The sequence below is a fragment of the Microcebus murinus genome, chromosome 7, assembly GCF_040939455.1.
Source record: "Microcebus murinus isolate Inina chromosome 7, M.murinus_Inina_mat1.0, whole genome shotgun sequence".
NCBI lineage: Eukaryota > Metazoa > Chordata > Mammalia > Primates > Cheirogaleidae > Microcebus > Microcebus murinus.
The window spans coordinates 6,334,375-6,361,157 of NC_134110.1; the positions used below are offsets into that span (position 1 = coordinate 6,334,375).

Sequence of the window (26,783 nt, forward strand, 5' to 3'; positions counted from 1 at the left end):
AACAGTTTCAAGTCGAAGGCCTCCATTCACCCTTACAGTGACTGCAGTGGTCTCACCCCCACTAAAAGTTCTACTTTTCATACTCTTTGAGTGACACTGTCATTTGTTTGGTTCCCCCAACATTCAAAGCTGTTTCTGGGTTTGTGCCATTCTGCACATTATGAGTTCTAACTGGGAGCAAAGGCCGCCGCCCCCGACAGGGTGTTGCAGCTGATGATGTGCCCATCAGCCCACCCGTGCCAGACTTCCCGAGCCAGCTATGCAGGACGGTTGGCGTTGGGAGCTCCCTTTCTAGGGCAGTGGCCCCAACACTCATATTTTAGTATCAAAGTTGAGTTTTCCTGTTTACATCTGGAAACAGCATAAAAATTATTGAGAATCTACTGCTGGAGTGATGAAGGTTAGGCAAAATGACTCCCACTTGACAGAGTGAAAAACCAACAAAGAGAGCAAGAGCAAGGGAGTCACTTCACTGCAAGGGCCAAAATTAGCACACAGCCTTTACACTAAATTCTTTTTTCTTTTTTCTTTTTTTTTTTTTTTGAGACAGAGTCTTACTCCATTGCCCTAAATTGAGTGCTGCGGCGTCAGCCCATCTCACAGCAACCTCAAACTCCTGGGCTCAAGTAACCCTCCTGCCTCAACCTCCTGAGTAGCTGGGACTACAGGCATGCGCCACTATGCCTGGGTAATTTTTCTCCTTTTAATAGAGACGGGGTCTCGCTCTTGCTCAGGCTGGTCTCGAACTTCTGAACTCAAGAATTCTTCCTGCTTCGGCCTCCTAGAGTGCTAGGATTACAGACGTGAGCCATGGCAACCGGCCTCCCCTAGATTCTTAAGGTCCACTTGTAGGTTTCAGGATACTTTGTGAGGAGGGTTGCAAAGCTGCTCTTTTGCTCTTCCTATCAGAGTGCAAACAGATGGAGCTGGGGGCCCTGGCTGAGTTGAAGGGGTGTCTGCTGCTTGGGGCTTCAAGTACCAGAGAAGCGCAGGACAGTGAAGAACAGCAAGCATTTCTTGGGCACTTGAACCAGATGCTGTGCTGAATCCTTTGTGTATGTTAACTGATTTGATCTGCTCGGCTCTCTGCAGTGCCTACTGTTACTGTCTCCATCTTACAGATGAGGAACTCAGACACAGAGAAGCTAAGTTATTTGCTGAAGGTCACAAAGCTGGAGCCACAGTTCAAACTTGGACTTCAGAGTCTGCAGCTCAGCGTTCTCTTCACCCTTACATGTGGTGAGGGGCACTGGGGAAGGACATGGAGCAGAGGAGGGCAGACGGCATATCTGGGACTCACACTGCACGCAGGCAGTGGCCATGTGGGAAGAACAGAAAATCCCCATCTGAGCCACAGATCCAAGCCAGAAGGGACTGGGTGAGATGCTCTGAGGGATAAGGGCTGTCTTAGAGGCACCTCTGCATCTCTGGACAGGGAGGACAGGTGGCAGATGGGCAGCCATGGAGCCCAGCCCTGACCAGCTGCTGTTTGCAGGGCAGAGCTGCCCACGTGCCCCTGTGGCAAGTGCATGGTGACAGTGGGATTAGGTGTACCCAGCAACCTCAGTGACCATTGAGTAGAGATGTACAGTGGGCCCTTCTGGCTGGGCCTTCTAGCAACTCCGATTCCTGGGTGCTTAGCTTGCTAATCTCCCCCATGGCAGCAGAGATGACAGAGCAGTCACTAAAGTCATGAATCTTCCACCTCTCAGTGGCTGGGTGATTCACCAGCAAATGTCTCCTAATCTGAAAAGCTGGAAGGGTGAAAGAGTTTTCAACTTATCAGAGAGCCTCCTCATATTCTCCCTTTTAGAAAGGAAGATGTAAAACTAGAAAAATGTAACTGGAGTGAGTGGTATCTCTTCTGTCCTCTCAATTCTCCTCCTTCCATGTGTTCTATATCCCCTTTGATTTGGGTCTGCCGGTTTCATTTGTTCTGTCTGCATTCTGTTTCCTGCCTCATTTCACAAAGGACTTGAAGCAGCTCTCAAAAATATATCCACAATGACAGGACAATAAAGTATTGAGTAATTTGGGGCCAGAGGAATATACAGGTAGGCTACTTGAGGTGGATGGAATGCCAGGATTTCTTAGTGACCCCTTTTCAGAATACTGCTTCTGGAACCATTCCAGTGTGTCTAAGAATGACATTTAGGGCATATTGTCTTTTGCACATTACATAAGCAATTGATTCATTCAATAAATATTAAGTGCCTAGTTTTTTTTTTTTTTTTTTTTTTTTTTTGAGACAGAGTCTCACTTTGTTGCCTAGGCTAGAGTGAGTGCCGTGGCGTCAGCCTAGCTCACAGCAACCTCAGACTCCTGGGCTCAAGCGATCCTTCTGTCTCAGCCTCCCAAGTAGCTGGGACTACAGGCATGCGCCACCATGCCCGGCTAATTTTTTCTATATATATTAGTTGGCCAATTAGTTTCTTTCTATTTATAGTAGAGACGGGGTCTCGCTCTTGCTCAGGCTGGTTTTGAACTCCCGACCTCGAGCAATCCGCCCGCCTCGGCCTCCCAGAGAGCTAGGATTACAGGCGTGAGCCACCGCGCCCGGCCTAAGTGCCTAGTTTTTAAAAAGAAATATTCTCACCCTTTTGACTTTTAAACTCTTTTTTCACAATTTGGAGACATTGCTATGGTGTCCTTTCAGAATCAGACACTGGCTAATGTTTTGAGTTCTATATAACAATGTATAATCCACCCCAATATATCATTTTAGTCATTCATCTTGTTGGTAATCCAGAGTCGTTCCATTTATTGTTTTTGAGTGTTTCTCCAGAAACATTCTAGAAAACCATGTTAAAAATCACATTTTGTAATGCCCTCCAGTGTTTCCATGGTACTTTTTGGAACATGGCTGAGTCTGGAGCTGGCTGTTTGCTCCTCTGCATCGTGGGCAGGTCAGGACATCCCCAGGTAACTGACACAGTGAGAGGTAAGGGCCAACCCCAGCTGCTGGCTCAGGCTCTTCTGTGCAGTGAGGCCCTCAACAAGTGCTGGGTGTGCCGAGGGGAAGGACTGGAAACTGGGCTAAGGCCAGGCTGGGAAGTGCCATGCAAAGGAGTCTGCTCTGCTCGGACTTCACCCATCTGGTCCTGCAGTCACTCAGGAGGGCTGTTTCCAGAGCATAGCCAGCTCGCCTCTCTGTCTTCCCGCTGTTATCCACACCATGCCCTCTGCCCAGCCAGTGCTGCAAAGACCAGCTCAGCAGCTGCTTCCCTCAGGATACTTCCTTCCCTGGTCCCTGCCTTCCTCCTGCCCCCTGCCCTTAGCACAATGACTGCCATGCCCTGGTCCTCAGGCACAGTGGCCTGTGCCTGTAATAGGCGGGAGGAGTTTGAATCCAACCTGGGCAACATAACAAGACCCCATCTGGGGGAAAAAATAAGTGCTCGTCCTTTGAGGAATCCCAAGTCCCCCAGGAAGTACTGGTGCCCCTGTACCTGGGAGGCTGGACTTCTTCATTCACAAGGTGCAGAGAAGACAGGAGACCCATGTTCTTACTGCCCACCAGGCTCTGTCTGCAGTTGGGAGCCAGCTCACTGTTGAGCTCTTGGAGGCTGAGAAGGAATTTATGCTTTTCAGCAGATCTGGGATAGGGTGACTGCAAAGGCCTCACCTGGAATTTGCTAGAAATGCAGACTCTCAGGCCCCAGCCAACCCCTACTGAAACAGAACCTGCATTTTAACAATGGTTCCTGAGGATTTGTGTGTGCAGTGGAGGATAAGGGATGGTAAAGAGAATGGCTAGTCACCTCCAGGTGGGATTTAATAAAGGACAGCAAAACGAATCCAATAGCAGCCACCCAATCCAGGCCAAGTAAGAGATTTGAAATTCAAAGAGATGTTCTGTGCCAGTCAGCCTCTCAGTTGTAGGTAACAGAAACTACCGTGGCTATTTCAGGCAGAAAAGGATTTATTACTGGAAATTATGTGTTTACAGTATCCTTGGAAGGGCCTGCAACATCCCTGCAGACACTCTAGGCTGCTGCCACCTTCCCATCAGGAAGGCAGGGCTCCAGGAGGGAATGTGGGGGCGGGTGACCTTCAGACCACTGCCTCTCCTTGACTCAAGGATGGGAGGCTGACGTGGCTGCTGCCACGACCCCCTCTCAACACCTGCAAAGCTGCTGTGGAAAAGTCTATCATCTCCCCAAGCAAAGTGGGTGAGAGTTGGGGAGGGGCGCTGGGATGGTCTCTGCCTCTCATCTTCCTTCCAACTCTCGTGCAAGCACAACTGGTGAGACTTCATATGTGGCCACAGCTGCTTTCTCCTGCCTTGAAGTCAAGCAAAGGGGAGATGGCCTACAGAGCCTATCAGAAGGGGAGAGTGGTATCTTGTGCTCTGGCTCGAGGCTTGCTGAGCTGCAGAAAACCCATCAGCCTGCTCCGTGCCACCTCCAAAGCAGGGTTTTACAAGAGAGTTCTTGGGAGCAAAACATTGATGGTCCCTCACAGTGCTTGGCTGGGACACATCCATGAAGGAAGAGAATGGAGCCTGCTTCCTGCCAGGAGAGGCCTGGGAGTGGAAGGCTAGCGGAGCAGCCTGCATGGCAGGGCCTGGAGAGAGGGGCAGCGGCCAGGTAAGCCATGCTGCTGGCAGCTGGGGGGGTAAGGAGAGGGGTAAGGGGTTCCTGAGGTTCCTGTGGCTTGGTGGGCACTGTGGAGGGAGCAGGCCCTGAGCCAGTATTGCTGGTGCCCCACTCACCTAATGGGTCCAGGGATGCTCACAGCAAAGGGCTGGATGGTGTGGGCCACAGGGGCAGGAGCTGGGACCGGTGAGGAGTGGGCAGCCACAGTGTGTACAAGTTGTCAGTGAAGGGCTGTCCCGGGAGCAGACCCTGAGATGGTTCTGTGTTCAAGATTAAGGAATGGTTCACGATCAACACCTATGGAGGGGAGGCAGGGGAGGCAGATGGGGCAGAGGAAGAGGATGGGCTGTGCAGGTCCCACGGGGCCTAGCTGGGGCTGAAAGTGCCTGTCAGAGCTGCCCCCTGTTGGGCATTCATCATTCTTTGGAGGACATGATATTGGAAGGGTGTGACCTGGGCAAAGAGGTTCCCTGGTGCTGACAGTGCTCTCAGCAGCTGGGCCACAGTCCCTTCCTCGAGAGGGTCGGGCTGGTAACTCCATGGTAACTCCAACACCTTTGGAAAGCCCAGGATAGAGGTCTCTGCATGGATGAGTGGGTGGGGACAAGTGTCCAAAGAACCCACCATGGGGCCCATGAAAAGGCCACCCTGTCAGTAAGGGAGGCATGATGGCCAGTGTTGGCCAACAGAGCCCGCTGAGCAAGACGGCCTTTGCGCTTGCCCCCAGCTCCATCTTCTGCCATCAGCCCTGGCAGAGTCTGAAGATGGTGCTGGGGAAGCAGATGGGGGAAGGGGAGACACTCCGAGTGGGCCGTGACGTTGCAGTTTTGTTATAGACTTGTCTTTTAGATCCCCGAAAAAGAGGTGTAACTCTCAAATGGGACTTATTCTTAGAATGAAAGGTAACCAGAAAGCCATGGAATCTTCTGACATGGTGCTTTAGGGGTCTGGAAAGGGAGACGTATGCAGCAGGTTTGAGGCAGCAATGGGACTGGTGTCCTGTTAGTACTTGGAGTTCAGCCTGTTCCTGGGGGCTGGGCTGCACAGACTGCTCACGTCCTTGGGTGGCAGGGAGGGGGGGCGAGGCCTGCACTCTTTGCTCATCGCCTCCTGGGAGGCTTTGGAGTCCACGTGGTGACCCAGTTTTCTGCCTCTGTCTGAGCAAAGTGTGCTGTGATTATAGGAAGTGTGAGGGCTCTAAATGACTGCAAAGTACTTTTCAATCAGACAGAAAATAGGTGAGAAATGCATTTCCGTTAATGCCCCAATTATCCCAATCCCAACAGGACAAAAAATGTGCTTTTGCCTGCCCCCAGGGACATGGCTGTCGGGATCCCCTGATTGTCCTCTCCTGGATGTGGGTTTGTGCTCAGCTGGCACAGCCGAGGGGGCTGGAGAGGGGTCCTGGCCATGGGCAAGGCAGGGAGTCCCGTCCCTCAGAGGCAGGCCCTCCTGGGCCAGGGCGTCTGGGAGGAGCCACCAGGCACTCCCTGTGGGAGCTTCCCTGATTCTCACCCCCTTCCACCCAGGAATGGCACCCCTGCCTCTGCTATGTTTGAACCTCCCCTTTAAAACCCATGTGAAAATGGAATTGCTCTTATGGGGGTTTGAAGAGGTGGGACTGTTAAGAGGGGATTAGGTCGTGAGGGCTCTGACCTCATGAATGGATGCATGTCATTATCTTGGGGGTGGGTTGTTATAAAAGTGAGTCCAGCTCGTTTGCTCTCTCTTGCTCTCTCTCCTTTTCTCCCTCTGCCTTGCCCTTCCGCCATGGGATGATGTGGCACGAAGGCCCTCACCAGATGCGGCCCCTCAGCCTTGGACTTCCCAGCTTCCAGAGCTGTAAGAAATAAATTTCTTTTCTTTATAAATTCCCCAGTCAGTGGTATTCTGTTATGGCAGCATATAACAGACCAAGACAGCCTCCCCGCGCCCTAGAATCGTCCCTGCTGGGAGTCCTGCTTGCTGCTGCCTTCCGCCAGACTCATCTCTCACCTGGGTCCCCACTGACCCCTGGCTGCAGCCTCCTGCGGGTGCCCCTGCCTCTGTGCTTCCCACCATCCTTCCTCCGTCACGTGCCCAGACATACAACGTGCCTCCGACCATGCTTTGATCCTATTAAAATCTTTCAAGGGCTCCTATTGCTCACAGGTGGCAGAGGGCCCTCCTGGCCCCCCAGTGGTGTGGGGCTCTTCATATGTTCCCAGGCCACCAGATGGCTGGCCACCTCTGCTCTCTCACTGCACCTGTAACCCACCCGAACCTCCCCCGTCTGTCTCTTAAATACCCACCACCCACTTCTCTCCACCTTCACTGCCTTCTCCAGCGTTCTCTCCTACCCCTCTGTAGTGATTTCCTGTGGAAATGACCACACACTGGTGCCTCAAAACAACAGGGTTTTGTTCTTTCCCCGGTCTGGAGGCCAGAAGTCCAAAATTAGTGTCACCGAGCCGAAATCGAGGTAGCAGCAGTGCTGTGCTCTCTCTGAGGCTCTGGGGAAGAATTGTTCCTCACCTGTGTCTGAAACCTCTCCAGTCTCTGCCTCCGTGGTGACATGGCCTTCTCCCCTCCTGTCTGTGTGGGCACATCTCCTTCTGCCTCCCTTTTATAGGGTACATGTGATTGCATTTTGGACCCACCAGATAATCCAGGACAATCTCATCTCACTATTTCTAATTTAATCACACCCGCAAAATCATAGAAAGTAACATTCTCAGGTTCCAGGCGTCAGGACCTGATATCTTTGGGGCCTTTGTTCAGGCTGCTACACTCTCCCCACCTCATGCTGTGCCTAGGTTGTCTGTACTTCACCAAAGAGATGGTCACTCTCCCCTTTGTTCAGGCCATCCTCTCTGCTGGACACTCCCCTCCCCACCTCGGCCCCCACAGTTGCCTCCTAACTCGTTCTGATGTTGAGCTCTTATCACCTCTTCTAGGAAGTGTTCCTTGATCCCTCTTCTCATCACCAGCATCTCTCTCTCTCTCTCACACACACTCACTCGCACTCCCACACCCACAAGGACAGGGAGCACACTGTGGCATTACAAGTGATTTCTTCTGAACCTGTCTCCCCTGCTAGCCTCTAAGCTGCCCAGGACGGTTGCCATGGCTCAGACCTCTGGTGTCTGAGTATCAGTAGATGTTCAGGGAAAGGGTAGGGTGGGAAGACTCTTGAGGGATAGAGTCTCAAATCATTTGGCTTTTTAATGAAATTTCATTTTTGGTTGCAAATTGTTAACAGTCTGGCTTAGTGTAGAGTTGGTGGATTCAAGGGAGTAGGACCATGGGTGATTGGCTTCCACAGAATATTTTCTGATTAAAATGAAAGGAAAATATTTGAGAATAATAATAGCAGCAGCACGATGGGCACACGTTTGCATTCACCGCGGTGTTCCCAGCCAGGCCTGCACAGAACCGAGCCCAGGCTCTGTGAGGTGGGAAGCTGCCACCTTAGCAGTGTGAGGGCAGGAGAGGCAAGGCTGTCCTGGCTGACACCTGCTGGGTACGAGCTGAGTACACAGGTAACTTAGCGAATCCCCCAGCAGCCCAGTGGAGGTGGGAGCAGCAGAGGTTCAGAGAGATGCAGTCATTCCCCCAAGGTCACACAGCAGAGCTGAGATTCAGGCCTGGGTCTGTGTGACTCCAAAGCCCAGGGCCTTCTCACCCCAGCAGGTTGGAAGAAGTGGGCAGCTGGCGGTGGGGGGTGGGGTTGGGGTGGGTACTGGCCCAGCACCCAGGGAAAGCCACTGAGTGGATTTCTGGGGGCAGCCACTCTGGCTTCTGCAACACTCTCAAGGCTCTCCCCAGCTTGCTCTAGTGAGTCAGGACCCTGGCTTTCTCCGGATGCCAGGGCTGCTGTCCCACTCATTGTCCCTGGGGGAGTCTGAGGTCTGATGGGGGAAGGGGAATGTAGCCTGACAGCCTGTGTGCACAAGCTGGGTCTAGAAAACAGGTGTCCTCCCCGCCAGGGCCCCCTGTGACACCACTCTGCCCCTTAGTTGACATTTCTTTTCAGTTCAAGGGGATTACACAAATCCAAGGTGGTTAAGCTGTTACCCAGCACTATGGAAACAGCGTGACCTGCTCTTTCTGCCTCCCTCCAGCCAAGCAATAATGACTCTGAGGCTGACTTTTCTGGCAAGACTTGTTATGCTAATTCGAGAGCACTTGCACAATTGGATTCGAACCCCAGGCGGGCAAAGGGGAGAAGCCAGGTTAATCACTAGACCAAATTTCAGAGCCAAGTCAGATGTCTTCCCCCAAATTCTGGACCAAAAATTGGGGTGGAGGGTATTACAGGCTCCATGGCTGTCAAAATATATACTAAAAAGTTATGCACATGTTTCAGCAGATAATTTATGTAATGCCTGACTATAGCTTCTATACATTTTTTTAAAAAAAGTTCTTTATTTCTATCTTCAATATGAGTGGTTCATTAATTAATCTGAGTAAGTAACAACATGCACATGGCACCCACTTTTAAAGGTGAAAAAGGTAAAAAGTTGTCATCCTTCTGTCTGTTACCTAGGCTCAGTTTCTCTCCCTGGAGCTAAGCATGCTACCATTTTGGGGTGTGTCTTTCCAGATATTTAATGTGTATACAAACATACATGCACACATATTCTCTCCTTTTCCACAAAATTAGCGACTACATTATGCACGTTGTTCTGCCCCATGCCTTTATTTTTCATTGCACGATACTTCTTGGCTTGTTTCAGGGCTAACCTTCCATTAGGTGGGTGTTCTGTACTGTAATCTCTTTATTCAGTCCACTACTCACATGCTTGGGACACACGGGAAAGAACATCCATAGCTGCACAGTCCAATACAGTAGCCCCCAACCCCAGGTGGCGATTTAAATGTAAATTAATTCAAATTAAGTAAAATGTAAAATTCAGCTCCTGGGGCAGGCTAGCCACATTTGTAGAGCCACATGGGGCCGTGGCTACCACCCTGGCAGCGCAGATGCAGAACGTTTCCACTGGGCTCTCACCGTGATACATTCCTAGAAGGGAATCACGAAACCACAGGGCTGTGTTATCTGGAGCACTGACAGACGTCGCCACATTTCCCTCTGAAGAGGCTGTAGCTATTAAGCGCTGAGGGAGAGCACGCTCTTGTTTCAGAACAATTGTGTGGAATGTTGGAAAGAACAAGAAACGTTCTCTGCGTACTGATTCCAAGGACGTTTTGTTTCCTTGTCAGTGCCCACGTGGCTCACACCAGACGCTGCTATTCCCAACTTACGGTGGGCACGCCTGTCCCTGGGCTTGCACAGTGCTGTCTCCCTCTGAGGCCTGGCCTCTTGCCACCTGGCTGAGGTCTGCTTCTGCTCAGCTGTAAGCCCCTCTCCTCTGCAAGCTGCAGACATTGCAGGGGAAAGTGCTAATCTTCTCATACATTTATCTCCCATGGCCAGGAGACAGGCTTTACAGGAAAATTCAGCACACTTGGCCCAATCTCTATTTCCTCCCCTCCTCCCCTTGCCCCTGTCCCTCAATCCCCATGTCATCATGACCTCCATGTTGCCAAACTCTAGGGGCAGTCCTTATCTTGCAGAGCTCCTACCTGACCTCTGGGCAGGATCCTACATTCTGACTGTCCTTCCTTCTTGAAGTGCTGGCCCCTTTGGCTTCCAAGACGCCACACCCCCAGCCTCCCAGCCCTCTGCCTGCCTCCTCCTCACAGCGTGTACCAGCCTGGGCGTCTTCTATTCCTCACTCTGTACATTTTTCCTGGGCTGTTGCATCCGACCCTGGCTTTGACTGGATCTCTACATTTGGGGAATGATGGCAACCCATTTTAATTTCCATTTCCTTGTTTACTAGTAAAATTGAACATCCTGTCCTGGTTTTTGACCTCTTGCCATGTCTTTCTTCCCTCATGAGGCAGGGTGTTAGTGGAGTAGGTACTAGATGTTAAATAGATTCCAGTCCAGCTCATGGCTCCCGGGCTTTAGGCCCCGCCCCGCCAGGGATGGGTGTCGGTGTGCTCCCACTCCTCAGCACCCCAGACATGTTCCACTTAGCAGTGCTTCTCCTCTGAAGTGCCTGCTATCCATCACTTCCCTCTTCCTAAACTGTCCTTCCCTTGCTCTGGGCCACTCCACTTCTTTTTAGGGACTTTGAATCTCGTAGACTTCTCTGTCCCTTTCCCTGACATCCACTTTGGGGCTTCAGCATCCAGATAAGTTTCTTTGTCCACATCTCGTAATTATTGAACTTAAACCTCAGTGACTTTTATTTTGACTTCATTCAGATACCTATGTACCTAACTTCATCTCCTGCAAATGAGCTATCTCTAAAATTTCTAACTCTGAACTTCCTCTTTGACCACAGCCTTCTATACACCCACCTCCCTTTCTCCATATCTGTTGAAACTGCTCTTCATCCTTGGCATGACTGCAAGTTTTTTGACCCTTTCTTTCCCTCTAATCCTTTGGTAAGCTATTACCTCCATTCTTCTCCCTATCTGGTCTGAACTCCATGACCCATCATGCCATCTAAGCCATAGCCAGTAACCTGATCATCTCTCTCCCAGTTAACTTTGCCTGCTTTGCCAATTTCCCATCCTAAGGACATCCATGCACCAATTTGGTTGTCCTGTGTGCCATCTCTTACGCAAAGCCTTCCCTTCCCTCCATTAAGCTGAGGGGATCACTCTTTCATGCAAACATAAATAACATTCATGCCTCTTTCATGGAACTTCGTTCTATCTCAGCCACATACTTGTCCCACCTCCTTAGACTGACTGTAAGCTCCAGGTAGTGACATCTCCAGACTGCTGTTCCCACTGCCTGCTTCCGTGTTTGTGGACTAAACCATATTGGTTCAGTTTGGTTGAATGGGCAATTTCTGCTTTGGCAGTGACCGTTCCATCACTTTGGGCTGATAGGACCCAGATTTAAAAAGCAATGTGTCTTTCCAGAATGGGAAAAAATGAATAGAAAAAAAGAATAAAAGAGCCTGGGGGAAGGTATAGATGCATTTTTGTAATGGACATGTCAGAGCCAGGTTGCAGGCAGATACAATTGAGGAATGGTTTACTCCCAAAGTACTAAGTTATATTCTGCTAGCGTTCAGGGACTCTACTGTTAAACAGGCTTGTTTGGGCAGTGACTGTTCATCTTGGTGTTAGGTGATGGCCTTGACTGGAAGATGTGAAAACACCACATCTCTGCTGAAAGGAAAGAAATTGCATTTGTCTTTTTGCTTGCGTGGGAGAGGATGGACTTCCCTTCCGTAGCCAGTCCTGTGCAACCAGCTTCAGAAGCAAAGCTACAGATGCATCCATAGAAATAATCTGAGGCCCTGCTGCCAGCAAACAAGTAAGCCTGTCATACAAGCTGATGCCAACACCCTGCTCACGCAAATACTAGGCAGACCCAAATGCTAGGCTCTGCCTTTCTCTGCCTGGGGGAAGTGCAAGCACACATTCCACCCACTTGTTTCCTTAGGAAGCAGAGACCTGCTGCTGAGAGGGCTTGTGGTGGCCCCAGATTTTGGATTTTAGGTAAACAATAACCACCTTAATTGGTCAGCCTTTGGTGAAGATGCCTTTGTCTCCCAAGGTGGTGGGGGTGTCAGTCTTTGAGAAGATAAATGATTAAGAGATAATACAGTTTAAGGAAGCACCAGTTTAACTGGCCACCCAGAGCCTGGAAATAACTCAGGGAGAGCTTACAAGAAAGGAGCCTGCAAAGGAGCCTGCGTTTTCCAGTACATGTCAACACCAGCTAGCTTGGGGGGTTATGCCAGGCGTCCACTTCTGGGCCCAAGACTGTTGATCCTTTAGGGTCATCCGTGTCCTGTCTGTGTTTGTAGGCTCTCCTTTGTAGGCTCTCCTGGGCAGGGCCTTCCTTTTCTTGTGAGTAAAATAAATTCCTCAAACTGTGGTGTTGGAGGATTTCACTTTCAGGCATCATAGAAGCCTCCTGCAGTTGGCTGTTCTCCACGTGCCCCTGCAGACCCACTCTAGCCTGGGAGCCTGAGCCCCCAGGGACCACACCACCGGCTCCCCCACCTGCCTGCTTCCTGTTGGGTTCAGCCAAGGGTGACCCCAGCTAGGAACCAGAGGGTGGGAATAGTCAGGACATTCCTCCCCTTTCCCTCTGCCCCAGGCCATGGTTTTGGTAGCTCCTGCCAGGTTCTGGGAACTGCCCCTTCTCTGGTGGGAGGGGCTACACGCTCCACCTTCTTTGTTTATTCCTTCAACCCTCCTCCCCTTTGGAAAGAACCTCCACTCAGCTTTTCTCTTAAACCTTCTGAACTGTTTCTTGTTCAGGCCCTGACTGATGAACTGTCCAATTGCTCCAAGCCCTCTGACCACCTGAATAAAGGCTATACCATATCAAATCGCAAAGTGCAATTCTCAAGAGCTCCATGTTTTTATGCATTGTGGTTTTTATGTAGTTTTATGGTGAAATGGTGTAACCCCTTCCAACACCGGCATCCAACACCAAGTCCAGTTGGGCTGCTGTAGTCACTGGTCAAAAGATAGCCTGCCTAAGCCCTGCTAAGGGTGAAGGAGCAAGCAGGGAGGCACTTTTTCTTCTAAACTCATGTTTGGGTTCATAATCTTTCTTTCTCTAGCCCTAACACAGCCTCTTGCCTATTTAGGGGGCATCTGTGGATGTCAGCACACCCAGTTTAGGCAAGTCTCCGTGCGTGGCTGGCTGGGCACCATGCACAGCTCCACAGCGCCTTCTCTGCACATGCCCCGGAGGGAGGAGCATGCCTTTGTGCCTGGCCACTCCTTTTCAGGCTCTGGTATGACTCTCACCCTGGGCCTTCTCTGTCTGAGGAAGAGGGGTCTCTCCTGTCATGTCTCTAGAGCCTTCACCTTTGGCTCCAGGGACCTCAGAGCCCCACATGAGCAGCCAGTCCTGCCTGGGGGCCCTGAGCTGTGCCTACCTGTCAGCACTATCCAGCTTCCACACCAACTCGCTTTCCTGCATTTCCTAATTTGGGCTTTACTCAAGCCCATCCCCCATCCCCCCTATTTGCTAGAGAATCCTGTTCTGTACAACTATCATCCCCGCTTTAGGGCCATTCCCTCTTAGATCCTGGGACTGCCAAGCCCATGGAGTGTAAAAGATGACTGTCACCTTAGTGTGAGGAATCTCTGATTGTCTACTCACAGAAAACTCTCTTGTGTTGTTAGGGCTAACTTTAAACATGCCAACTAACGGTGAAATCCTCTATCAGAATGCAGAGGTAGGTAGCAAAAAGCTCTTGATTTGGGGCCAAATTACAAGTTGTTATTAAGAAAAGGTGCTTTGGAAACCTTAGTTAAGGGGCTACCAAAGAAATATTAATATTTAAAACCTAAAAGAGGATATCAGGTAAATAGCAGCTGACATTTACATTTCGACCCTTCCACCTTGGGTCTCACTTCTCTTTTTCAGGAGGCTGTGGGGATTGCTGTTAGTAATGCTAGAAGCAAAAAACTAACAATTACAACAGACGGTATGTCCAGGTATTCTTTTATTCTCTCAGAGCAGACATTGGAGCCTGGGCCATGCTGCCCCTGTAGATCCCTCACGTCTATGAAGGCGAAGCGCACCTCTGGGACACACCATCTCCAGTTGGAAGCACAAGCGAGGGCCACTGTGTAAGGAGGCAGCGCTCTCTCTTACACCTGAAGGATCTCCAGCAAGCACTGCTCTGGAGACCGCTCTGACGGTGAGTTTTCTACAAGGTCCAAGTAGAGGCTGAGACTTGAGGTCAAGCTTCCTTCTCATCACAGCCTCCGTGCCTTCCTGGGGCGGCAGCCATTGTGCGGGATGGGGGTGTTGTCTGTGATTGAGATCACTTCCAGGCCCCCCATGGTCAGTCCCTTGATGGCAGACTGGAAGGAGCAGAAGGAAGAGTAGAAGGGCATGGTTCCAGAAATGACAGCCCAGCTTCTCCAGACAGGGCTCGGAGAGGGGCCAGGTGGGGTGGGGAAGGGAGGAGAGCAGGAGGCCCCCTGGCTTGATACCTACAACCCCAATCCCATCCTATTCTTACAAGGTCTCCACCCAAACCCCATAACCAAATTCTCACAACGTACCCCTCTCAAACCGCACCACCCACTTTCACCTTGTGCTTTATGATCTGAGAACAAAGCTCCTTGTGGACCCTGGCATACCTTAAGTACCATTTCTGTAGCTTTCCTGAAGCAGTTCCCTTTGCCTGCATGTACCCCCTCTTCCCCCCCTCCAAAACCTTATTATTCCTGCAAAGTCAGAGAGATGTCACCTCTTTGGGGAATCTAGAGATCATCCCAGCTAACGATCGTTGGGAAAGATTATCCTTGCTGGGTTCGGGCTCCTCCAATGGGCTCACAGCACCCTGGGCACAGGCTTTACCACTGCACTCAGCAGGATGTCCTGAGGGATCTGCACCACCTTCCCATTCCCAGTGTCCAGCACACAGCAGGCACTCAGTAAGTGTCTGACAAATTAAACTAAGTGATCGAGGCTTGCTTTGAGGGGCTTAGTAGGTTATAGGAACAAGAAACTTCGAGCCACCATGGAAATCCACTATAGACTGCTTTTCCACTCTCTGTACTTGGCTTTCAAGCCCCAACTTCTTTAAGTAAGAAGAAAGCACAAAAACTGGGGAGAATGGTGGTCACTTACCAAGCGCCCCGGCCCCAGGCCTTTGACCACAACTCGGACGTAAGTCACACCCTTTGCTGTAGCTTTCTGGAGAGAAGCAGCAGGTGGTTAGTGTCCCAGAGAGAGAGAACTACTGTACCCAAACCTCTAGCTGCCACCTGGAGCCCCAGGGAAAGGGCACCCACAGAGGTGAGCAGGGAGGAAAGCAAAGGACAGATGGCAGCAGTGCAGGACATGCCCAGCAGAGACCTCAGAAGCCACAGAATTAAAGTGACTGTGATCCGCTTAGCCCAGGCCTGCACCGCCACCTAATGGAGATCTCTAAATATCACTTGGATTTTTCTCAGGTGGGCAAATGTACAGTTTCAGACTGTGAAGGGCCACCCTGGACTTCAAGGCAAACCTAAACATTTGCTCATCATAAAAATTGGAAAATAGGGCCGGGCGCGGTGGCTCACGCCTGTAATCCTAGCTCTCTGGGAGGCCGAGGCGGGCGGATTGCTCAAGGTCAGGAGTTCAAAACCAGCCTGAGCGAGACCCCGTCTCTACCATAAAAATAGAAAGAAATTAATTGGCCAACTAATATATATATATATATATAAAAAATCAGCCGGGCATGGTGGCTCATGCCTGTAGTCCCAGCTACTTGGGAGGCTGAGACAGAAGGATCGCTTGAGCCCAGGAGTCTGAGGTTGCTGTGAACTAGGCTGACGCCACGGCACTCACTCTAGCCTAGGCAACAAAGTGAGACTCTGTCTCAAAAAAAAAAAAAAAAAAAAAAAAAAAAAAAAAAAAATTGGAAAATACACAGAAGTCACTCATGACCCACCATGCAGAACCCACTGTGAACACTGATATGTTTCTTTTAATGGTACATGATCTAGCCATCGTTGGGTGTTGACAGCATTTTAGTTTTTGATGATAATACATAGCAGTCAATTTTTTGGGTGTCTTCCTTTGTTTGAAGGTCAAAGTTTTCCTTCAGGAAACATGTCTGGTTTGGCAGAGTCTGAACATTTGTAAGGCCTGTGCTCCAGCAGCAAGTATGCAGGCTTCGGCCCCCGACCAACCTGAGTCCAGAGCAGGGAACTGAACTGGCTGCGTGCCTCTCAGCAAGCTGCACGCTCAGAATCTCAACTGGCTCTTCAAAACATGGGCAATACTCAAGGTCTTTTGAAGATTCAAGACAATGAATATAAAATGTCCGGCACATAGTAGATGCCCCATAAATATACCAAAGCACACAGCCAGTTTGCTTCTAGAAAGGTCTGCAACAATTCATACTGGAACTGGTAGCATATGAGATCCTCACCATACCACATTCTTTCCAAATAGCCTATTATCACCAGCTCCAGCCCACCTTTAAACAGAGGTGGGCTTTGGTTCTCAAGCCTTTAGTACCTTGCTCTTACCTGCTAGGATTCTAGCATGAACCAACAAATGCTCCACCTCTAATGAAGCTGAGAGAAAGAAAAAGGGAAACCCTTTCAGACCGCTTCAACCCCCCCCACCCCCCAATGTTGGGCCATCTAACAAGGGTTAAGCCCCTTGCTTCTGAATGGCTAGTTTAATGAGAATTCTCCACACAGTGATCAGCCGTGCGGAAGGTGGAACACGCCACGGAGGGAACCGGAAGGAACACTTACTGCTGCGGCAGCTATGCCTGCTGTCTGTGCCGCGATGCCTGTGCCCTTCTTGGCGTTCCGGAATCCCTCCGTGCCACAGGAAGTACGGGCAAGGGACTGGTTAGCAGCAGAGACTACCTGGATCTGCGTGCTGAGAAAAGCAGGGGAGGCACAGGATGTAACTATTGTAAGGGAAATAAGGGAACGCTAACTTAGGCCCTGAGAAGTCTGGGAGAGAAAGAAAAAGAAATTCAGTTGCTTCCACTTTGAGCTTCTCAAATGAACGTGTTTTGAACACTTCCTATAGGAAGTGTCAGGAATGGTCAGAAACCTCCCCTAAAAAATCACTTAATCTAGAGAGCTCCATAATGTAAAGGTAGTTACTGGGAAGAAGCAACACTAAATACACGCCTTCATCTGCCCCTAGTACATTCTCTCCAATTCTTGAGCAAAACCAGGAAACATTACTCCAAAGGAAAGCAAAGAAATTGCATAGATGTGATAGGCCCAAACTATTTCACATTTTCATGAAACTTGAATATACTTTATAAAGACAGAAGGCAGTTTCCCCGAATGAGAAGGAGTGAGCCCGGGGGAACCGCCACATTAGCACCACCATGCAAGCACTCGGGCACCCCAACTTCTACCCCAGGGGTATTCATGGGGACCTCCTGGTGCAACAGAAAGAAACCCACAGGAGGCCTGCCCAGGTGCTTCCTGCTCACTTGTTGTAGGTTGCTTTAATGTGTGCGATTGGGATTTCCTCGAATTTCTTTCCTGCCCATCTCAAAGAGCTCTCTTCTCCTGGAACGGGAGGGTAAATGCTGCAATTAGAAAAAAACATTTTATTTAAAATTGTGACTTTTTAAAATCAAAGAAATATATCATGGTTTTTTTTAAAAAAATCAAATAGTACAGATGAATCCATAATGAAAAACAACAGGCCTCTGCCCCCATCCTGTTCCTGAGGTGGCTGTCCTCACCATTCCTTTTATATCCTTCTGGCTACTGCCATGTCTGTGATTCACCACTGTGATGATGAGGGTATTTCTTGTAAGACATGTCTAGTCTCAGACAAGTCTAAGACTTTCTGCTACAAGAAGATTTGCATTCATACTCTGCATCTTCCTTGTCCCTGCTAGTATAGTCATATCACTATTTTCAAGTCCTCTATGCAGCAGTTCCCAACCTTTTTGGCACCATGGAAGACAATTTTTCCATGGACTGGTGGTGGCATGGAGGATGGTTCCGGGATCGTTCAAGCACATTACATTTATTGTGCTCTTTATTTCTATTATTATGATAGTATATAATGAAATAATTATACAACTCACCACAATGCAGAATCAGTGGGAGCCCTGAGCTTAGACGGTCCCATCTGGGGGTGATGGGAGACAGTGACACCCAAAGTGTGTTGCTTATGTCTAGTCTACTCTGTAATCTCAGTTTGGTTGCTGTCACTGCAGAAAACCCTGCTTCACAAGAAAAGGTGTTAGAAATGGAAGCAGGCTTTTCAGTGTTTCTCTGGCAATGTCAGGATATTCCACCTTGACTTTAATCCAGAACATATGGAGATTTGAAGTTGTCTCAAACATACTTTTAAGGCCACTGTCATTTGTGATCTCAAGCAGTTCACCCTCTTCTAGCATGGACAAAGTCAATTCACCTGGCTTAATCACAAATGGGTCAGGGATCTATTCCTTCCCAGTTCAGGGATCTTTTGTGTTTGGGAAGTAAGTAATGTTCAAACTCTTTTGAAAGCTGAGATAGGTGATCATGTACCAGCTGGGAGAAAGAAGGCCTTAGCTCAGTCTTTTTAAAAATCTCTGCTAAAGTTGGAAACATGTCAAAAATCCCAATGTTCAGTCATTACCCCCATAATTCCAGTTTGGCTTTGAATGCAGCTACTTTATCTGCCGACTTGAACACAGTTGTCATTCTCCCTTGAAGTGACAGATTGGTCTGTTGAGCAGGCTGAATGTGTCACACAAGTAAGCAAGTTTCAGTGACCCATCCTGTGTCACTGAAATGTGCTGCCGGTGGTGACTGTTTTTCTAAAAGAAATCTCTGGAGCGGCTCTTATTAACTCAAAAACTCTGGCCATTGATCTACCTTTAGAAGCTACTTTACTTCTGTGTGTAAGAGAAGATGTGTGTGCTCTGTGTTCATTTCCTCACAGAGCTGGGTGAATAGACATGAGTTAAGGGCATGTACTTTAATGTGGTTGACAATTTTAATCACAACCTAGAAAATGTTTAGTTCAGGTGACATTTTTCAGCCAGCCAGCATTTCTCTATGGATGACACAGTGCATAGACTCACATTCAGAAGCGACCTCTTTGACCTGAGTAGTGAGACCAGAAAGCCGTCCAGTCACGGCAGCCGCTCTGTCAGTGCATGTACCCACACAAAATGATCAGTTCAGTTTTCCTGATATGAAATCATTTAGAGATTTGAATAGTTCTGCAGCTGAGGTGTTGGCTGGCAACAAGAGTGCACATAACATATCCTCACATAACATATCCTCACATAACATATTCTCCTTTTTCCTCCTGAAAAATATATTGCACAAAAACAAGCATTGTTGCCTTGTTGTTAGCATTGATAGACTTGTCAACCTGGATTGTATATCATGGTGACTCATTAATCCTAACAATTGTGCCTCAATTCTATTTCAGTAATTCATCTAGTCATGGTGCTAGCTAAAAGAGGAATATGTGCCATCTCTTGAACTGTGGCATCTCCTAAAAGTTCATAGCATATGCCCTTAGCAGGCAGGAACAATTCTTCGCCAATAGTAAAGGGCTTCTTAGCTTTAGCAATGTGTTAGCCACTAGGAGTGATGCTGTCAGTGCAGACACATTTGATGAAGTGGTGGCCTTCAATAATTGCTTCTGTTCTTCATGTTCACATTTTTTGCTTTTTAAAAACTCCAAAGGCCTGTCTTTTAATGCAGGGTGCTTGGTCTCCATGTGGTGAAGCAGTTTTGAAGGTTTCGTGGCTTCCCTGGATAGCTGGTTGCCATATATTATACGAAGCAGGCTTGGAGTATGTGAATCACCTGTTGCAATGAACTTGTAATTTAAGTAGGACTCTTGGTATTTTCTTTTCAATACAGCTTTCGTTTTGTTGGAAGCTTCTGCTGTTTCATCATTGGATCTTTCCCCCTTTTCAAAGAAACTCTCCAGCGATATTTGTTTTTTACTCATTTTTGCTAGGGTTAGCTTGTGGGCTTACCAAAACTGTGACTGAGACAAGTGTGCAGCGTGGGAAAGAGGCACAGACAGAAGTGGTAAATAAATAATGGGCGGGCCATGCACAGACTAGGTGTTGAATTCTGACAAAAGCCTGCCACCAGATGCAGCTTAGTTGTCACCTGCCACTCAATGAGATAGGGTTTTGGTATGAGTCTGTGAGCAACTGATTATGGTCTCTGTGCAGTCAAACCTCTCTGCTGATGATAATCTGTATTTGCAGCCACTCCCTGCACTAGCATCACCACCTCAGCTCCACCCCGGATCATCAGGCAGTAGGTTCTCATAAGAAGCGCACAACCTAGATCCCTCGCATGCGCAGTTTACAGTAGGGTTTGCGCTCCAGTGAGAATCTAATGCTGCTGCTGATGTGACAGGAGGCGGATCTCGGGCTTGCCAGCTGCTCACCTCCTGCTGTGCAGCCCTGTTCCTAACAGGCTGCGATGGGAGCTGGGGAACTGATGGGGCTTGGGGACCTGATGAGGGTTGGGGACCGCAGGTCTACAGTCCACTCTTTCTGCAATTTAAAAAATAAGGTCAAACCTGTGTTTCTTGTTTCATCAACCACAGATAATGTCTTAACTCTATTTTATAAAAAAGAGATATAATATTTTAATACTCATAGTATCATTACCATAAAAAAATTAAGCATCCTTCAAATAGAAGATAGCCAACTTTTTGTAAAGGACCAGAGAGTAAATATTTTAGGCTTTGCTGGCCAAGAGGTTTCTGTCTCAACTACTAAACTCTGCTGATGTATCACAAAAACAGCCAGACAACAGTAAATTAGTAGGTGTGGCTGTGTTCCAATAAAAATCTGGTGGTTTGCCACCCCCTACCTTAGACCAGTAGCTCTCAATGCAGGCTGAACACCAGCCAGCTGTGAAGCATCCAAATGCGTAAGCTCCACCCTAGATTCTGGATGGGGACTGGGAACCTACCTTTCAAATGACCCAGGAGAATCAGATGTGAACTTAAGGTTGAGAACACATTGTACTGAGTTCAGGATCTTCCACGGTCTTAGCCCAAGCTGTTCTCTGGCTATCTCTAGGTAAGCCTCTTTATTTTCAGATGGAGCAAATCAGGGGGGAATAGGGAAATAGGGTTAGCAAAGGCAGCCAACCCTTGGACCCCACAGATCTGCCTCAGTTCACAGCTTAGCTGATGATGCTATGCTTTCTTTTTAAATTCAAACACAATCATCCTTCAGCTTTGGAGATGGCAATGAACCTGCTGTTGCACTTGGCCTACACACAAAAATCAGATTCATGTTCGCACCCCCCACAGCCACCTGAAAGACAATGCATTCCATTTTAGAAAACACATTATAATCTATCTCCCTACCAGCCCCTTCCCTACCTGCTTTCCTACAGGTATTTCAAAAAAACAAAAAACCCACAGTGGTATTCAAAGGTTACAAGTGTATTCTTTAGAAATGATTTAGAACTTCATCAAGTTGTCGGCTTATCAGTTTATAATGCCCAGATAGAAAGTGGATGAGTCTCTTAGATGACACTGATGTTTAAAAGATGATTATTTCTCCATTGATAATCTCCCCTACTGACTTGGGAGTCAAAAAACACAAGTTGGAATGTAACCATTGTAATGCCTTTATGTATATCAAAGTTTGGAACTAGGAAGGATTTGCAGCTTGAACCATTAATTGAAGAAACCCAAGATCAGGCCTTTAAATTTTCCAGGTCTGATGTATGAACCAAGTAGTTCACCCCAAGAAAGCCAGAAAAAGGAAAGACAAAACTTTCTGGCACTGGTCTGCTCTCTTCACACCTAGCCTCACACCATGGAAATGTAGACAGACAACCCATTCTCTAATTGCTGCTAGAGACAACTTTTAAAATTGCAAATACATGCAGAAAAATGTAAAGATCGTATTTCTTGGTTTACTTTCCCTTTACAATATTCTTGTCTTAATTGCTAGTGATTTCAGTGATATTCTTCCAACCCCTTCGCTTGTTGCTTAACCTCCTTTCCTTCAATTATCACAGGTCCTGTGTCCTACCTTGACTAATTACTTGTATGGTCATACCCAGCCCTTGTCATTGCTGATACCTGCAACCCCATCACAGCCTAGAATTCAAGCGCCATACTCCCCGACCACCACTTCCTGGTGTACCCACTTGCTCCTTGTACTACCCCCACTCCAGGAGCCCGTCAATCCCACAAGGACCTATCACCACCGATCCTACCAGCTTTCTACTATCCTTCACACTCCTCATGGCCTCACTCCTCTCCTCAGCCAGACTACATCTAATGGTCAATCATGATAATCACCCCCTTGCATACAGCCTTAACTCTCTGCACGTCCCCCTTCCCTTTACTTCATTGTACTCTCCTGACAAACCCCGAACCCTGCCTAAATCCAGCCACTCTGAGCCTGTGCATGTACCTGCACAGCTGGCTAAAGAACAATACACAGCAGTGCTGACTGGTTTTTCCCTACTGTCAGCATTTCTCAACCTTAGTGCTGCCGACATTTTGGGCAAGGTAATTCTTTGCTGTGGGAGGCTGTCCTGTGAATGCTAAGGTATTCAGTAGCATCCCTGGCCTCTACCCACTAGATACTATCTCCCAAGTTGTGACAAGCAAAGATGGCTTCAGACATTGCTACAAGTCCTCTGGAGGCAAAATTGCTCCCAGTTGAGAACCACTGCTCTATTTTAATGAGTTCTGGCATCAAGTGGGCCCTCAGCACGGCCTGGCAATCACACAGCACATCCCCAGTCCAATTACCCTTCCATTCTCTAGGATGACTCTTCTATACCTTCTTTTGTCCCTCAAACCTCCACCTCCTTTCTGCTTCCTTACTGCCAGCTGCTGACCTTCTCAGAGAAATAGAAGCAATCAGACTTTCTTCCTGCTCCCACTACCAGACATCTGTGCCCACAGTCTTTGCCGTCTCTCCTGTTGCAGTGCTCCACTTGAACACTGGCTCCTGAAGGACATCGCTCCCGTGTCGTCGTCCTTTCCCTCTCCTGCATCATCCCATCAGCAAAACATACTGTCATGTCCCAAACCTCTTGAACCCACCGCTGCCTTGATCTACTGCCTATTTCTCTATGCCCTTTTACAGCACAGCCCCCTTAAGGAAATGACCATACTGGCTGTTTCTTCCTGTCTTCTATTCTCCTTGGACCCACTCCAGTCAGATGTTAGCTCCCACCATTCCCTCAAAAGCACTCTAATCCAGCCAACTCCACTCTGTGAAATCCAATGAGCAATTCTGTCATCGGCCTATTGACCTATCATATCAGCATCATTTGACATAGCTAACCTCCCCACCTTGTAACACAGTTAAACAAACAAACAAACGGAAAAAAAAAAAAAAACCCAAGAAAACTCCTGATTTTCTACTGACTTAGTGATAAGAAGTTCCTTATCTTTTTTTTCTGGTTCTTCCTTATCTCCTAAATCTCTAAATATCAGAGTGCTCTAGGGTTCAGTCTTTGGACCTCTTCTGTTCATCTATACTCTAACGATAATCCTATTGTCACATGGTTTTATATACCATTCATATGATGATGTTTCCTAAATGTAATGTATATCTCCAGCCCAGATCTGTCCCCTGAACTCTATTTCTTATAGTCTACATCAGGCGTCCTCAAACTACCGCCCACAGGCCACATGTGGGTGTTTTTGCCCGTTTGTTTTTTTACTTCAAAATAAAATATGTGCAGTGTACACAGGAATTTGTTCATAGTTTTATTCTTTAATTTTTTTAATTTTTTGAGACAGAGCCTCACTTTGTTGCCCAGGCTAGAGTGAGTGCCGTGGCGTCAGCCTAGCTCACAGCAACCTCAAACTCCTGGGCTCAAGCGATCCTCCTGCCTCAGCCTCCCAAGTAGCTGGGACTACAGGCATGCACCACCATGCCCGGCTAATTTTTTCTATATATTTTTAGTTGGCCAATTAATTTTTTTCTATTTATAGTAGAGACGGGGTCTTGCTCTTGCTCAGGTTGGTTTCGAACTCGTGAGCTCAAACGATCCGCCCTCCTCGGCCTCCCAGAGTGCTAGGATTACAGGCGTGAGCCACCGTGCCCGGCCTGTTCATAGTTTTTTTTAAACTATAGTCCGGCCCTCTAACGGTCTGAGGGACAGTGAACTGGCTCCCTGTTTAAGAAGTTTGAGGACCCCTGGTCTACATTGTATGTATCTCCACTTACATGTTAATTAAACTTCTCAAACTTAACCACTCCAGTTCAAACTCCTTCAGTCTTCTTCATCTTAATAAATGACAACTCCATGTTTCCAGTTGTTTAGGCCAAAAGTTTTGGGATCTTCCTTGACTTCTTTTTTTTTTCTCACACTTTATATTAACAAATCCCACTGGCTCTTCCTTCAAAATGTATCAGTCCAACCATTTATATTTATACCACTGTTACTGGTATCACCCTGCTCCAAGCCACCACCATTTCTTGACTGGATTATTTCAGCACTCTTCTAATTGCTTAGACGACTTCTCCCACCTTCCATTTTTACTCATTTATGGTTTAATATTAACACAGCAGCCAAAGAAACTTCCTTTAAAATGCAAGCAAGATCATGTCAATCCTCTACTCAAAACTCTCCAGTGCTTCCCATATCACTCAGTAAAAGGCTGAAGTCCTCACAACTAAAGATGGCCTACAAAACCTTACAGAATGTGGCCAAGAAAGCCTGCTGTACCCTCCCCTCCCCCAACTGTTATACACCCATGTTTTACTAATTTTCTATTTATTGTCTCCTACCCACTAGAATTTAAGTTTTATGGGGGCAGGGCTTTTTGTCTGTTTGGTGAGGGATATATCCCCAATGCTTTCAACAGTGCCTGGCATTGCTGAATGACTACAACAGGATCTTCGTTTAGATTCCTTCCTGCGGCTGCTCACTGCCTGCAGTGTGTACAGTGTAAAAGTTATAGTGTGGGCCGGGTGTAGTGGCTCACAGCCTGTAATCCTAGCACTCTGGGAGGCTGAGGCGGGAGGACTGTTTGAGCTCAGGAGTTCAAGACCAGCCTGAGCAAGAGTGAGACCCATCTCTACAAAAAATAGAAAAAATTAGTCAGGCATGGTGGCGCATGCCTGTAGTCCCAGCTATTCAGGAGGCCAAGGCAGGAGGATCGCTTGAGCCCAGGAGTTTGAGGTTGCTGTGAGCTACAGAGGGAGACTCTGTCTCAAAAAAAAAAAAGAGAGAATAAAAAAAGATAAAAAAAAGAGTTACAGTGTGACAGCCAACACCTTCAGCATTCTTATTCCTGCTTGTCTTACTGGCCTCATTTGCATCACACACACCTGAATACACCATGTTGTTTCACGTGGCATGTCTTTACACAGGCTGTTACCATTGCCTCCCATGACCACTTTCATCTTGTCCAGCTGAAATCCCATTTAATTTACTTTTGAGTTCCACGTTTTTTTCTCTGCAGTCTTGCCTGATTTCTTTCCTCAGGACTGAGACACTAATTCTTTCCCACTTCTAACCAGTTCTCACCTCCATTATACTATTGATCAAATTACACTGAAAACGTTCACATATTTGTTTTCCATGAAAGACTGTGATTTACTTGTGGGGAGGAATGATCTTTGTATTTGTATTCCCAGCACCTAGCATGTTGCCTGGCATATACATTCTCTGTAGAGAGTTGTTAAATGAATGTGAAGTTAAGGTGGATGTGTACATGACTCGCACACAGAGGTGGTGGCACTGGTGGGTGGGAAGGAAAATGCCAGTTCCTAGCACAAAACCCACCCTGAACCTTCTCTAAAAAGTGCCTGATAATTTGTTCCATAGCATAGTGGCCCCCAGCTTCCCATTTTGTGTCCTAGGCAGGGAAGTTGTTAATCTGACATGATCTCTGTCTCAGAAAGAAGGAAAAATTGATATATATTACGTTCTTTTGACAATCACTCATTCATTCAACATATGTTCAGTAAACATCTACTTTGTGCCAGGGCTCGTCTTTGATTCTCACAACCACCACTCTCAGCATTATCCTCATTTTTAGATAAGAAAGCTGAGGCTTAGAGATTGATTTGCATAACGTTTTACAGATGGCAAGTGAGAGGGCTGAGAATGCACTCATTCTGACTCTAGAGGGTGGCGGAGAAGAGTCACAGGCTGCAGGTCTCTCGTGTGCTGGACCCAAGTGGCGCTCACCTGAAGGGGCTGTGGCTCGGAGCTGCAGCCTTCTCCTCAACTTCCTGCTTGGCCACCGCGTCTTGCAGCTCTGGCGCGCCAGTGTGGATGGTCCCGGCCGGCGACCCAGCCACGACCCTGCATGGAGGCAAAGCTCACTGAGGGCCACAGCCTGGCGGCCACTGGGGCCCGAGTGGCTCATCGGCATGGGAAGGGGCGTGGACCCTAGCGTGGCCGTGGGCTCCAGGGGCAATCACTGTTACCTAGTTCTGGGCCAACTCCAGGACCGGAGGAACCAAAACCCCGCGTTTCTTACGACCTGCATGACTGAAATTGACCCCACTCAGCTCCCTTCGGCAGCTATTGCTGGAGAGGCGCCCGTACCATGAGCGCCTGTGGGGGAGGGTACAGAAGGAAAAGTCAACTGATATTCAGATAAGGTCCAACGGATATTTTTATTTCAATTTAAATGCGACATAAAAACTATAATTGCAGATTCTCCTCGGATTCCTTCCTATTTTTTAACGTTCTGAGATCCTCATCCACCCCTCCATATTGGAATAGTTCCCT

At 48.1% G+C, this 26,783-nt stretch overlaps 2 protein-coding genes across 3 annotated transcripts in view; one reads left to right on the top strand and one right to left on the bottom strand.

Moving 5' to 3' along the window:
* DET1 (DET1 partner of COP1 E3 ubiquitin ligase) overlaps nucleotides 1–23,829 on the top strand; it is a 60,886-nt gene extending 37,057 nt beyond the window's left edge. Inside the window, exons 5-6 of the transcript XR_012920079.1 lie at nucleotides 14,096–14,281; nucleotides 16,791–23,829. The gene's annotated coding sequence lies outside the window, so the exon portion shown is untranslated. The remainder of the gene's footprint in view (nucleotides 1–14,095; nucleotides 14,282–16,790) is intronic.
* On the bottom strand, nucleotides 14,066–26,710 carry MRPS11 (mitochondrial ribosomal protein S11). Of its 2 annotated transcripts, none has more exons than XM_012788868.3 (6): nucleotides 26,477–26,710; nucleotides 26,235–26,351; nucleotides 17,552–17,650; nucleotides 16,848–16,977; nucleotides 15,223–15,288; nucleotides 14,066–14,447 (listed from the first exon to the last, which is right to left on the bottom strand). In XM_012788868.3, the coding sequence occupies exons 1-6, from the start codon at nucleotides 26,536–26,538 to the stop codon at nucleotides 14,340–14,342; spliced, it is 582 nt and encodes a 193-aa protein (XP_012644322.2). In that variant the 5' UTR covers nucleotides 26,539–26,710; the 3' UTR covers nucleotides 14,066–14,339. The 2 variants fall into 2 exon arrangements, with proteins under 2 accessions (XP_012644322.2, XP_075860879.1); XM_076004764.1 differs by lacking the exon at nucleotides 26,477–26,710 and adding an exon at nucleotides 20,488–20,596 and having other exon boundaries at nucleotides 26,235–26,470.
* Between the last annotated feature and the right edge of the window lie 73 nt (nucleotides 26,711–26,783).